The sequence below is a fragment of the Ursus arctos genome, unplaced genomic scaffold (genome assembly GCF_023065955.2).
Source record: "Ursus arctos isolate Adak ecotype North America unplaced genomic scaffold, UrsArc2.0 scaffold_5, whole genome shotgun sequence".
Taxonomy (NCBI): Eukaryota; Metazoa; Chordata; class Mammalia; order Carnivora; family Ursidae; genus Ursus; species Ursus arctos.
Window position 1 is genome coordinate 3,479,410 of NW_026623067.1, and position 13,157 is coordinate 3,492,566.

General features: G+C 35.9%; 1 protein-coding gene across 1 annotated transcript in view; it reads left to right on the forward strand.

Annotated features, from left to right (window-relative positions):
* Nucleotides 1–13,157, forward strand: part of GCSAML (germinal center associated signaling and motility like) — a 51,548-nt gene that overhangs the window by 14,847 nt on the left and 23,544 nt on the right. The window contains exon 3 of the mRNA XM_057307194.1: nt 7,792–7,841. Coding sequence (XP_057163177.1) covers nt 7,792–7,841 — 50 coding nt within the window. The remainder of the gene's footprint in view (nt 1–7,791; nt 7,842–13,157) is intronic.

Below are 13,157 nucleotides of genomic sequence, written 5' to 3' on the forward strand. Positions count from 1 at the left end.
CCCTTTACAGTGTGTGCCTGAAGAGGTGATGTGATTGACCCAAGTTCCTTTTCTCAGGCTGCCACAAACCAGTCCTGTACAACATAAAGTCTTTTAAACGTGGCTTTTGCTTTCTTGTGTCTAAAATGAGATCTGTGCTAGCTGATGTTCTCCAAATCTTCCCTTTAAAGGAACTGAAGTGTTGACATTGTCAAATACAATCAAGTCTTTATTACAAACAGACAGTAACTAAATGAGGAGATATTAAATGTCTCCAGGGTGTCTTCCTATCCAAACAATTTTTAAAGTTTTATTTAAATTCCAGTGAAGTTAACATGCAGTATTATATTAATTTCAGGAATACAACTTAGTGATTCAACACTTAACATACAACACCCAGTGCTCATCATAAGTGCACTCCTTATTCCCCATCACCTGTTTCCCCCATGTCCCCTCACACTTTGCCTCTGGGGACCATGAGTTTGTTCTCTGTAGGGTAAGAGTCTGTTTGTTGTTTGGCCTTTCTCTCTCTCTTTTTTTCCCCTTTGATTGTTTGTCTTGTTTCTTTTTAAACAATTTTTATTTTATTTTATTTATTTTATTTTTATTTTTTTTAGAGCAAGAGAGAGCATGAGCAAGGGGGAGGGGCAGAGGGGGGAAAGAGAGAGAATCCAAAGCAGGGTCCATGAACAGCACAGAGCCTGACCTGGGGCTGATCTCATGACCCTGAGATCATGACCTAAGCTGAAATCAAGAGTTGGACACTTAAGTGACTGAGCCATCCAGGCACCGCTGTTTCTTTCTTAAGTTCTACATATGACTGAAATCAAATGGTATGTGTCTTTCTCTGACTGACTTATTTCACTTAGCATAATACCCTCTAGTTCCATCCACACCACTGCAAATGGCAAGATTTCATTTTATTTGATGGCTGAGTAATATTCCACTCTGTATATATACACCACATCTTTATCCATTCATGAGTCTAGGGACATTTGGTCTCTTTTCCATAGTTTGGCTATTATTGATAATGGTGCTATAAAGCGGGATGCATTTATCCATTTGAATTAGTGTTTTTGTATCCTTTGGGTAGATACCTAGTAGTGCAAGTGCTGGATCATAGAGTAGATCCATTTTTAACTTTTTGAGGAAACTCCATGCTGTTTTCTGCAGTGGCTGCAAATTTTATGAGTGGGACTCACAGAACTTTAACCAGTCAGTTTGGTAAGGAAGAACTCAACTGTTCTGACTACCTGAGACAATTGCAATCAAATATATTATATAAGACTTATATGGGCTAGGGGCACCTGGGAGGCACAGGGGTTAAGCGTCTGCCTTCGGCTCAGGGCGTGATCCCGGCGTTATGGGATCGAGCCCCACATCAGGCTCCTCCGCTATGAGCCTGCTTCTTCCTCTCCCACTCCCCCTGCTTGTGTTCCCTCTCTCGCTGGCTGTCTCTATCTCTGTCAAATAAATAAATAAAATCTTTAAAAAAGACTTATATGGGCTAGAACTAAATTCAGTTTCATTTTGGCTAATTTGGCCAGATGATGTTCTTTTAAAGTTCCATTCTCTACATCTTCCTGAGTCCATTTTGGTTATTTCATTTTCACTAGAATATTATCATTTAATTCATAATTTTAAACATATTTACCAAAAGTATAGTATGAGCTCTTCCAAGTCATTTAGCTTTTTAAAGTTTAGGTTTCTAGAGGTATAGCACAGTAAAATTCATCCTTTTTTAGGTAAATTGTTTGATAAGTTTAGAAAAACATACAGTCATGTGACCACCATCTCAATCAAGATATGGAATATTTTTATCACCCTTCCCCTCACTGACAACCTCTGGCAACCACTGATCTGACTTCTGTTTTGCTTTTTTCCAGGATGTCACTGTGTCATTGCTTTTATCTTCATTAGGTTCTTATTTTTGCTATCCTTAGTTTTTTTTTTCATTGTTGCTATTCTAATTGCTTTGAATTCAAAACTTAATATTTGTGTTTTCAATTTTTTCTTGTTTAAAAATGGGGGCATGTAGGGGCGCCTGGGTGGCACAGCAGTTAAGCGTCTGCCTTCGGCTCAGGGCATGATCCCGGCGTTATGGGATCGAGCCCCACATCAGGCTCCTCCGCTATGAGCCTGCTTCTTCCTCCCCCACTCCCCCTGCTTGTGTTCCCTCTCTCACTGTCTGTCTCTATCTCTGTCAAATAAATAAATAAAATCTTAAAAAAAAATAAAAAAATAAAAATGGGGGCATGTAAAATATAACTTTTTCTCCAATATTTTTTCTTTTAATTTTTTATTTAAATTCAATTTAATTAGCATATTGTGTATTAGTTTCAGAGGTAGAGTTTAGTGATTCATCACTTGCATATAACACCCACTGCTCATTACATCAAGTGCCCTCCTAACGTCCATCCCCCAATTACCCCATACCTCCACCCACCTCCCCTCCAGCAACCCTGTTTGTTTCCTATAGTTAAGAGTCTCTTATGGTTTGTCTCCCTCTCTGATTTTGTCTTATTTTATTTTTTCCTTCCCCTCCCCTATGATCCTTTGTTTTGTTTCTTAAATTCTGCATACGATTGAAATCATAAGGTATTTGTCTTTCTCTGGTTGATTTATTTCACTTAGCATAATACATTCTTGTTCCACCCATGTTGTTGCAAATAATAAGATTTCATTCTTTTTTACGGCTGAGTAGTATTCCACTATATCTCACCTCTTCTTTATTTGTTCTTCTGTCAATGGACATCTGGACTCTCCATATTTTGGCTATTGTGGACATTGCTGCTATAAACATTGGGGTGCATGTGCCCCTTCAAATCACTATGTTTGCACCCTTGGGGTAAATGCCTAGTAGTGCAATGGCTGGGTTGTAGCATAGCTCTATAACATTAAAAATTTTATCTCACTTACTCCCACTCAAAGTACTAAGGACAAAGTTGTAAACAGGAACTAGATTAAAAAATAATAACATACAAAGCAGAAAACATATTAAAGGCAGATAGATGTAATCATCTATTAATAATTATTGTTAAAAATAATAAATAATAATATATAATAAATAAATAATAAATAAATGGAGAAAGAAAGTGGGTAGCATAAAGCAGGAAAACAATGGAAAGGAATGATAAAATCTTTAGAGATTAAAACATTAAAAGCAACAATAAGTACAACCAGTTCTCTTTCTTTCCTTCTTTCTTTTTTTTTCTGTTAGTTTCAGAGGTAGAATTTACTGATTCATCAGTTTCATACAACACCCAGTGCTCATTAGTTCAAGTGCCCTCCTTAATGACCATCCCCCAATTACTCCTTCCCCCCACCCACCTCCCCTCCAGCAACTCTCGATTTTTTCCGTATAGTTAAGAGTCTCTTATGGTTTGCCTTTCTCTGTGTTTTTATCATTTTATTTTTCTTTCCCTGCCCCATGTTCCTCTATTTTGTTTATTAAATTCCACATATGAGTGAAATCATATGGTATTTGTCTTTCTCTGACTGACATATTTTGCTTAGCATAATACCCTCTAGTTCCATCCACATTGTTGCAAATGGCAAGATTACATTCTTCTTGATGGCTGAGTAGTATTCCATTAGCTCTGTATCCCATGTGTTGTTAAAGGAAATAATATTATTGCCCAATATTTTGTTACTTTGCTTTTTATGTTTTCTTGGACTTGATTGTTTTTAATTCCAAACATTGTTTTATTTTTTTAATAATAAGTTCTGATTTTATTGCATTATTATCAGTATCTGCTTGTGGGTTTTATCAAAGTTCATTGTCATGTATTGTGCATCACTTTATATTACTTACATTCTTTAAATTATTGTTTCTTTGTATGGAAAATAGTCTTAAAATTAAAAATACTGCAACATTAGATTGTGGTTGTAAAAGTAACATTTTAAAGATTAACGTTCAGACATTAGCCCATGTCTGGATGGAACCAGCATTTAATAAGTGTAAGCTAGACTTATGTCTATTATACCTCATAGGCTTTGAAGATTCCAATGATAATTTTTTAAGGATCATAATTTGAAATTTATCTATTAGAGAAAGCTGATTAATTATGTATTTCAGATATTCTATGTCCTTATTTTTCTTACTTTTTGTTTCTGTCTGAGAGAAATTAATCTGCTACTATTTCATTTGAGTTAATGCTCGTTTTTTTCTTTGCTTCATATTGATTCTAAGTATTTCAGTAAGTAACATTTCATAAGAGTTGCTGGTGTTTGTGGTTTTGTCTTTATCATGTCATCTCCTGTCCATCTTTGTTCTGAAATGAGAGAAGGGCAATTTGTTTGTCTTTATCTTCTAACATGTATGAAGATGCATGTGGTGGAAGGGTCAATCTAGATGGGGGAATGGCAGGCAACTCCCTTTCAGGAAACAAAGAGGATAAGGGTGATTATCATATTAACACTTAATATTGCCTTATTAATTTCTACATATAAAGCTTCATTGGTTTGCTTGGGTTGCCATAACAAAGTACCACAGACTGGAAGATTTAACAGAAATTTATTTTCTGGTAATTCTGGAGGCCCTAAGTCCAAGATCAAAGTGCTGGCAGAGTGGGTCTCTTCTGAAGCCTCTCACCTTAGCTTATAGGCCTGTCTTCTCCCTGTGTCTTCATATCATCTTCACTCTATGCCTGTCTGTGTCCAAATTTCCTCTTATAAGGACAACACTCAAATTAGATGAGGTCTCACCTCAGCAACCACATTTTAATTTAATTCCCTCTGTAAAGGCCCTGTCTCCAAAAACAGTTGCATTCAAAGGTACTGGGCATTAATTTGGGTAGCACACCATTTAATCCATAACACAGGTCAATAAATAGTAATGAAGAAGAAGAAGAAGAAGAAAACGAAGAAGAAGAAGAAGAGAGAAAGAAAGAACAGAAAGAAAAGAAGGAAGGAAGAGAGAGAAGAAAGAAAGAAAGAAAGAAAGAAAGAAAGAAAGAAAGAAAGAAAGAAAGAAAGAAAGAGGAAGGAAGGAAGAAAGAAAGAAAGAAAGAAAGAAAGAAAGAAAGAAAGAAAGAAAGAAAGAAAGGAAGGAAGGAAGGAAGGAAGAAAATCTAGGGATAGTTCCAGTCTGGAAGTTACAGCTAGCCACACGACCCAGAACTATCTCATTCTATTTAAGATAGACGTCAGTAGTAGACGGTGATAATCCACAATGTGAATTTGGACAGATTTGGATTTTATGGCCAGACCCTCAGTGACAGAGCTGGCTGAGCAAGTTAGACTCATCATTCATCGACTTCTTTGTAACATGACTTTGCATTCTATAATATTCAAATGCAGTTTACAGTCATCTTCTGATTTGTCCTTTTCCTTAAAGAACTCATAGGTTTTATATTCCCTGGGTACTAACGTACCTGACAGCACATTTTCATTTCTTGGAGAATCATAGAATTCTTCTCGTCATCTTATTTTCCTCACCACTTTGTGGGCTTGGCTTCAGGTGGGAAGGTTGGGCTACCTTAAGCTCATCTCATTGACGAATTAGTATTACAATAAGTGTTTTCCTCATGGATGTTTTAGAATTTATTATTTATTCTTGAAGTTCAGAAGCTATTACATATCTCAAGATTCCATGTGATTTGTGGGTTTTTTCCCCCATAAAATACATTTTCAGGTTGAAGTCTTTATTTCAGGTATCTTATTACATCTTTCAATACTTTTGTTTCATTTATGTGGTTCTCGTCTCCAAGATTAACAACTGTGTGTATGAGATCATTTTTTTCCATTTTACTATTCTTTCTATAACCGTACTACATTCTCATTTTCTATCACTTAATGTTCACTTAAAGCATGCATTACATGCTGCTGGCTTGTTTTTAGAAATGCCATTTGCAATGACATGGAGGGAACTAGAGGGTATTATGCTAAGTGAAATAAGTCTGTTAGAGAAAGACAAATACCATTTGATTTCACTCATGTGCAATTTATGAAACAAAATAGAGGAACGTAGGGGAAAGAAAAGAAAAATAAAATAAGATAAAAACAGAGAGGGAGGCAAATCATAAGAGTCTTAACGATAGGAAGCAAATTGAGGGTTGCTGGAGAGGAAGTGGGTGGGGAGAAGGGGTGATTGGGTGATGGGCATTAAGGAAGGCACTTGATGGAATGAGCACTGGGTATTGTATGAAACTGATGAATCACTAAATTCTACCTCTGAAACTAAAAAAAAAAAGAATTGATTGTATACTTATTGATGCTTTTAATATTGTTTTAATCATTCCTTTCCATTGTCTTCTTGCTTTATGGTGGCCACTTTCTTTCTCCATTTATTACAATTTTTTAACAATAATTATTAACTGATGATTATACCTGCCTTTAATACATTGTTCTGCTTTGTATATTATTATTATTATTTTTAATCTAGTAATGTTTACAACTTTGTCCTTAGTACTTTGAATGGAAGTAGGTGAAATAAAATGGTGTGCTTGTACCTTTGTGTATCTGTTTGGGGAGGACACAGAGAAGAAATAAGCTAAGATTCAGGCTTTGATTTTGTTGTGCGGTCTCAGACTGCCTCCTCACCAAATACTCTCTCCCCTCTGCACTGGACACATCTCTGTTCTGTGCATATTGCCCTCTTTGATGTGGGCAGGTCATTGCAAGATTCTGTATCTACGTTTCCCTTCAAGCTTGGGAGTCTGGGACACAGAGAAATAAAAGGTGACATGCTAGCTACTCCATCCCCTCTTAACCACTCACTCTCTGTTGTGGTGTGTCCCTGTAGAGAAAATCTCTATTTTCTCTCATCAACAACCCACACTTAATAATATTGGTCACTGTAAATTCATGTTCAGAATTTTTAGGACCTTCTCATTTACCTTTAAAGATATAGACTTCCTCATCAAGGACAGCAGAGAAATAAATTGGCTTTCAATATTCTCCTTTAAATTGTTCCAAATTTTAGGGATGCCTGGGTAGCTCAGCCAGTTAAGCATCTGGCTTCATCTCAGGTCCGCCTTCAGCTCAGCTCATTATCCCAGGGTCCTGGGATCAAGTTCTGACTAGGGCTCCCTGCTCAGCAGGGAGCCTGCTTCTCCCTCTCCCTCTGCAGCTCCCCCTGCTTGTGAGCACACACTCTCTCTGTCAAATAAATAAATAAAATCTTTAAAAAAATAAATTGTTCCAAATTTTATTATAGTGCACATCTGTTCTTCATACATTTGGTATTATACATAGTATGATAATCTAGTAATTCCTTAAGTTTCATAAAATATGGAATTTTATTTTCTGCTTCTTATTCTTTTCCTAAAAAATTTTTTTTGAAAGAGAGAGTGCACATGTGTGAGAGCAAGGGTGGAGGGGTGGAGGGAGAGGAAGAGAATGAATCCCAAGCAGGACCCATGCCCAGCACATAACCCACTGCGGGGCTCGATCTCATGAACCTGAGATCATGACCTGAGTTGAAATCAAGAGTTGGACATTTAACCGACTGAGCCACCCAGGCACCCCTCTTTTCCTAGATTTTTGGTTTTTTTCAGCTTTATTGTGTTATAATTGACAAATAAAATTTTAAAATATTTTAAGTGTGTGTGGTGATTTGATATATGTATACTTTGTGACAGAATCCTCCTCGTCACGTTAATTAACATACCCATCAGTCTCACAGTGTTATCAACTATATTTCGTGGTTTTTCAGAAACAACTAGAGTAAGCAAGCTTTTAATTTTAATGAACATTTGAATTGTAAATGTACCAGCGACATTAGGTTGATAGCAATGAACCTTTCTTTCCAGTGTGTTTTCCGCTTCACATGACTGGGCAGTCTCATGTTATTATCTCTTTCCTTTGTAGGCAGGAAATGACTACATTCGAGAGACAAAATCAAGTTCAAGATAAGAAAAGTAAGTAATTGCTTCATAATATTTTTCATACAAGGGAAGCTGTAAATTTAAACATCTAAATTAGTTCTGATGCTGTGTTAGGATTGAAGGAAAAACAGCTTCGAGTCCTTATAGGGATGTCTTAGTCCTTTTTTTTTCTTTGTCTAGCAAAACTGATCTCATTACTTTTTGTATGACAGTAAAATCTACATATGATTTATTTCATTTTCCTTAAAATGTTGAGTTTTTACAAGTTTTTTATTCATTTTTTTTGTTAGCGGTAGTAATTTATTTACCTTGTTAAAAATCTAATAACTCAATAGAACGTTAACCAAATGACATGTAAAATACAGAAAAAGACAGAAAAAAGGCAGATTCTTAGCTATTTGTCGTATTAGAAATATTCTAATTCTTTCCTGGGTAGCCTGAATTTCTTCTTTTTTTTTCTTGTAAATTGTACATTTTTTTATTTATTAAGTTTTTATTTTAATTCTAGTATAGTTAACATACAGTGTTATATTAGCTTCAGGTGTACAATGTGGTGATTCAACTGTTCAAAACATTACTCCGTGCTCATGACAAGTGCACTCCTTAAGCCCCATCACCTATTTCACCTATCCCCCTGCCCACCTCCCCTCTGGGAACCATCAGTTTGTTTGGTGTTTTGTTTCTTAAATTCCACATATGAGTGAAATCATATGGATTTGTCTTTCTCTGACTGTCTTATTTTGCTTAGCATTATACTATGTAGTTCCATTCATGTCATTGCAAATGGCAAGATTTCACTCTTTTTTTATTACTGAATAACGTTCCGTTGCATATTTATATATACTCTATCATCTTTATCCTGCATCAGTCAATGGACTCTTGAGCTCCTTGTATTTTGGCTATTGCAAGCAATGCTGCTGTAAACACAGGGGTGTGTATATTCCTTTGAGTTTGTGTTTCTGTATTTTGGGGTAAATACCCAGTAGTGCAATTGCTGGATTCTAGGGTGGTTCTGTTTTTAAATCTTGAGGAACCCCCACACTGTTTTCCAGAGTGGCTGTACCAGTTTGCTTTCCCCCCAACAGTGCACAAGGGTTCCTTTTTCTCCACTACCTCACCAACATTTCTTGTTTCTTGTGTTAATTTTAATCATTCTGACAGATATGTCATTGTAGTTTCAATTTGTATTTCCATTTTTTATTATTTTTTATTATGATATGTTAGTCACCATACAGTGTGTCATTATTTTTGATGTAGTGTTCCATGATTCATTGTCTGTGTATAACACCCAGTGCTCCCTGATGATGAGTGATGTTGAGCATCTTTTCATGCCTATTGGCCATCTGTATGTCTTTTCTGCAAACATGTCTATTTGGGTCCTTTTTCCATTTTCGTAATTGGGTTGTTTAGCTTTCTGGTGTTGAGTTGTGTAAGTTCTTACCACATTTTGAATATTAACTCCTTATCAGATCTATCATTGCAAATATCTTCTCCTGTTGAGTAGTTTTCCTTTTGTTCAGCTGTTGGTTACCTTTGCTCTGCAAAACCTTTTTATTTTGGTGTAGTCCCAATAGTTTCTCTTACTACTTTTATTCAACATCATACTGGAATTCCTAGCCACAATAATCAAACAAGAAAAAGAAATAGAAGGAATCCAAAGTGGTAAGGAGGAAGAAAAACCTTCATTTGCAGATGACTTAATACTATTTATAGTTACCCTATAGACTCCACCAAAAACTACTGGAACTGATATTTCAATTATATAATTGAATGTTGTATATAAATTGAATAATTGTATATAAAATTACAAAATAAATTAATATACAGAAATCTGTCACATTTCTCTATACAAATAATGAAGTACAGGAAAGAGAAATTAAAAAAAAAATTCCCATTTACAATTGCACCAAAAAGAATAAAATACCTTGGATTAAACTGAACTAAGGAGGTGAAAAACCTGTACCCTGATAACTATAAAACATTGATGAAATAAGTTGAAGACAACACAAATAAATGGAAAGACATTCCATGTTTATGGATTGCAAGAACCAATTTGTTAGAACGTACACACTACCCAATGCAATCTACAGATTCAAAGCAATCCCTATCAGCATGCCAACATTTTTCATGGAACTAGAACAAATAATCCTGACGTTTGTATGGAACCACAAAAGACTCTGAAGAGGCGGAGCAGTTGTGAATAAGAACAAAACCAGAAATATCACGATGTCAGATTCCAGTATGTACTACAAAGGGCTAGTAATGCAAACAGTGTGCTGCTGGCACAAAAATAGACACATAGATCAATAGAACAGAACAGAAAAACCAGAAATGGACCCACAACTATTAATCTATGACAAAGGAGGTGAGAATAAACAATTGGGAAAAGATGGTCTCTTCAACAAATGGTGAAATGGTCTCCAGAAACCTGAACAGCAACATGCAAAAGAATGAAATTGAACCGCTTATCTGCAACACACACACACACACACACACACACACAGCTCAAAATGAATTAAAGACCTAAATGTGTGACCTGAAGCCATAAAACTCCTGGAAGAAAACAGGCAGTAATTTCTTTGACATCAGCTGTAGAAAAAAAATTAGATATGTCTTATCTGGCAAAGGAAACAAAAGCAAAATTAAACTATGATATATGATTTATTTTGAACAACACTTTATAAACTTCCATGGGAAGCAATTAACCCAAATCCTGCTGATTTAAATTTCTATATAAACATTTTAAATAGGCCTTTAAAAAAATTAGCTGTGTTTTCTTTTTTCTTTTCCTTTCCTTTCCTCTCCTCTCCTCTCCTCTCCTCTCCTTTCCTTCTTTCCTTTTCTCTTCTCTCTTCTTTTCCTTTTTTTTGTTTTGCTGTAGCACTCACTTTTTTTTTTTTGACATACTAACCAGGTGTAGTTATAATATAACTACTCAGAATGAACAATTATGAATAGCATTATTTGTTCCCTGGGGACAGACACATGTGAAAGAAACTCACTTCTTTTTTTTTTTTAATGTTTTTGAGTATATTATGTTAGTCACCATACAGTACATCCCTGGTTTTTGATGTAAAGTTCCATGATTCATTAGTTGTGTATAACACCCAGTGCACCATGCAATACGTGCCCTCCTTACTACCCATCACCGGTCTATCCCATTCCCCCACCCCCCTCTCCTCCGAAGCCCTCAGTTTGAAGAAACTCACTTCTTATTGCTGTCTTCTCATCTTACAGCCAGGTTTATTGAAAGAATTGAGTAGTCTCATTATTCGGAACTTCGCATTTCTCAATCACCTCTCAGCTCATGGTGGTTTGCTTCTGACTACTGTTTCATTGAGCACATTTCATGGGCCATGCAATAAATGTATTTCAGCAAATGTCATCAGATCCATAAATAGAATGATATATTTTAAAAGCATCATGAGGTGTTGCACATTAAACTGTCATATGAGACAATTATATTGATCGTATGTATGTGTATATGATTGTACTAAAGCATGGTAGAAAATATATTCCTAACTGTGGGTTTAAAAAAAAAAAAAGCAGAATGCTTCTGCCAAAATTAACTACGGACTCTAAAGGACAATTGTCAATCTTAACTTCAATTACCCTATCTCTAGCACTTACAAATATTGCTCAACATCTCCCTCCTAAAATTGTTCCTTTCTCCATTTCTTTGACTTCTACACTTTACTATTCGTGTCCTAGGTCACAGCCACCTTTCTGATATCTGACTTGCCCTGTTTTGGGGACACCTAAAATGCTGGTGCTCCTCAGTGAATCAGCCTTGGATTTTTTCTGCTTTCATGAGGAATTTGGGTCTGATTAATCTTTCTTCTTCTAATCTTTCATAGAATTTTCTGATGAAGCTATCTAGGGGAGATGATATTTATTAAGAAATTTTTTAACATACAGATGAAAACACTTTTGTAGTTACAGACTATTACCATTTTCTGTTTCATCTTGTCAGCTTCACAAGTTCCATTTCTCATTAAATTTGTCCTTTTCAATTAAAATTTGAAAGTATTAAACCTTAAAATTATTCATTATATCCTTGCATGTATTTAAAGTCTTCAGGATCTATAGTGGTGCCTTCTTGCTCATTTCTTTTTTTTTTTTTAAAGATTTTTTTAAAAAATTTATTCGACAGAGATAGAGACAGCCAGCGAGAGAGGGAACACAAGCAGGGGGAGTGGGAGAGGAAGAAGCAGGCTCATAGCGGAGGAGCCTGATGTGGGGCTCGATCCCATAACGCCGGGCTCACGCCCTGAGCCGAAGGCAGATGCTTAACCGCTGTGCCACCCAGGAGCCCCTTCTTGCTCATTTCTAACATTGTTTCTGTGTGTGTGAATGCGTGTGTGTGTGTGTGTGTGTGCTTTCCATCTGTTTTTTAATTAATCAGTCTTGCTAGAGTTCATTCACTTCATTCATATTTTTAAAGAATAAAATTTTGATTTTTTTTTAGTTCTCTACCACAGAAGAATCTCTTTTCAGGTTCAACTCCAACTGGTATATGGCTTACTCAAATTCTAACAGACTCCCAAATACTGTGCTGTTTTACAGGAAAAAGAGATGCAAATTGATTTGGATGGGTTTACCCTGAAATAATTCAGACTACTAAACCACCTGAAACTTCACTGAGGTGCTGCTACTTTCATTTTCCTTAGACATGCTGTGTATTTAAAGTAGGCTAGGGTACCTGCTCCTTGCAGATCACCTGGATTGGCTTTATGTTCTCCATGTAGTAGACCATTACTGTGTCCTGTGGATATATGAAATGATCAATATTCCTGCAAAGCAGATTTTGATAGACAGAAATGGATAAAACCCCAAAATACACTAATGCAGCTGTGCTGGTGTTCCTTCATGTAAAATAAAAGGCATGTTAGATGTCTGTCCTATTACTTTAGTCAAGTAAACAGACCACATTCACAATAATAAATGTGATTAAACTTGACATTTAATTAAATTTGTGAAAATGTCCAAAAGGGGAAATTAAAAGGAGAAGCTGGGGAGTAAGGAGTGATGAGCACCAGGTGTTGTATGGAAATGTTGAATCACTGTATTGTACACCTGAAACAAATAGAACATTGTATGTTAACTAATCGGAATTAATTAATTTAATTAATTAATTTTTTGTTTTATTTAAATTCAAGTTAGTTAACATATAGTGTATTTTAATTTCGGGGTAGAATTTAGTGCTTCATCAGTTGCATTTAACACCCAGTGCTCATTGCATCAAGTGCCCTCCTTAACACCCATCACCCAGTTACCCCTTTCCTCCACCCACTTCCCCTCCAGCAACGCTCAATTTGTTCCCTATAGTTAAGAGTCTCTTATGGTTTG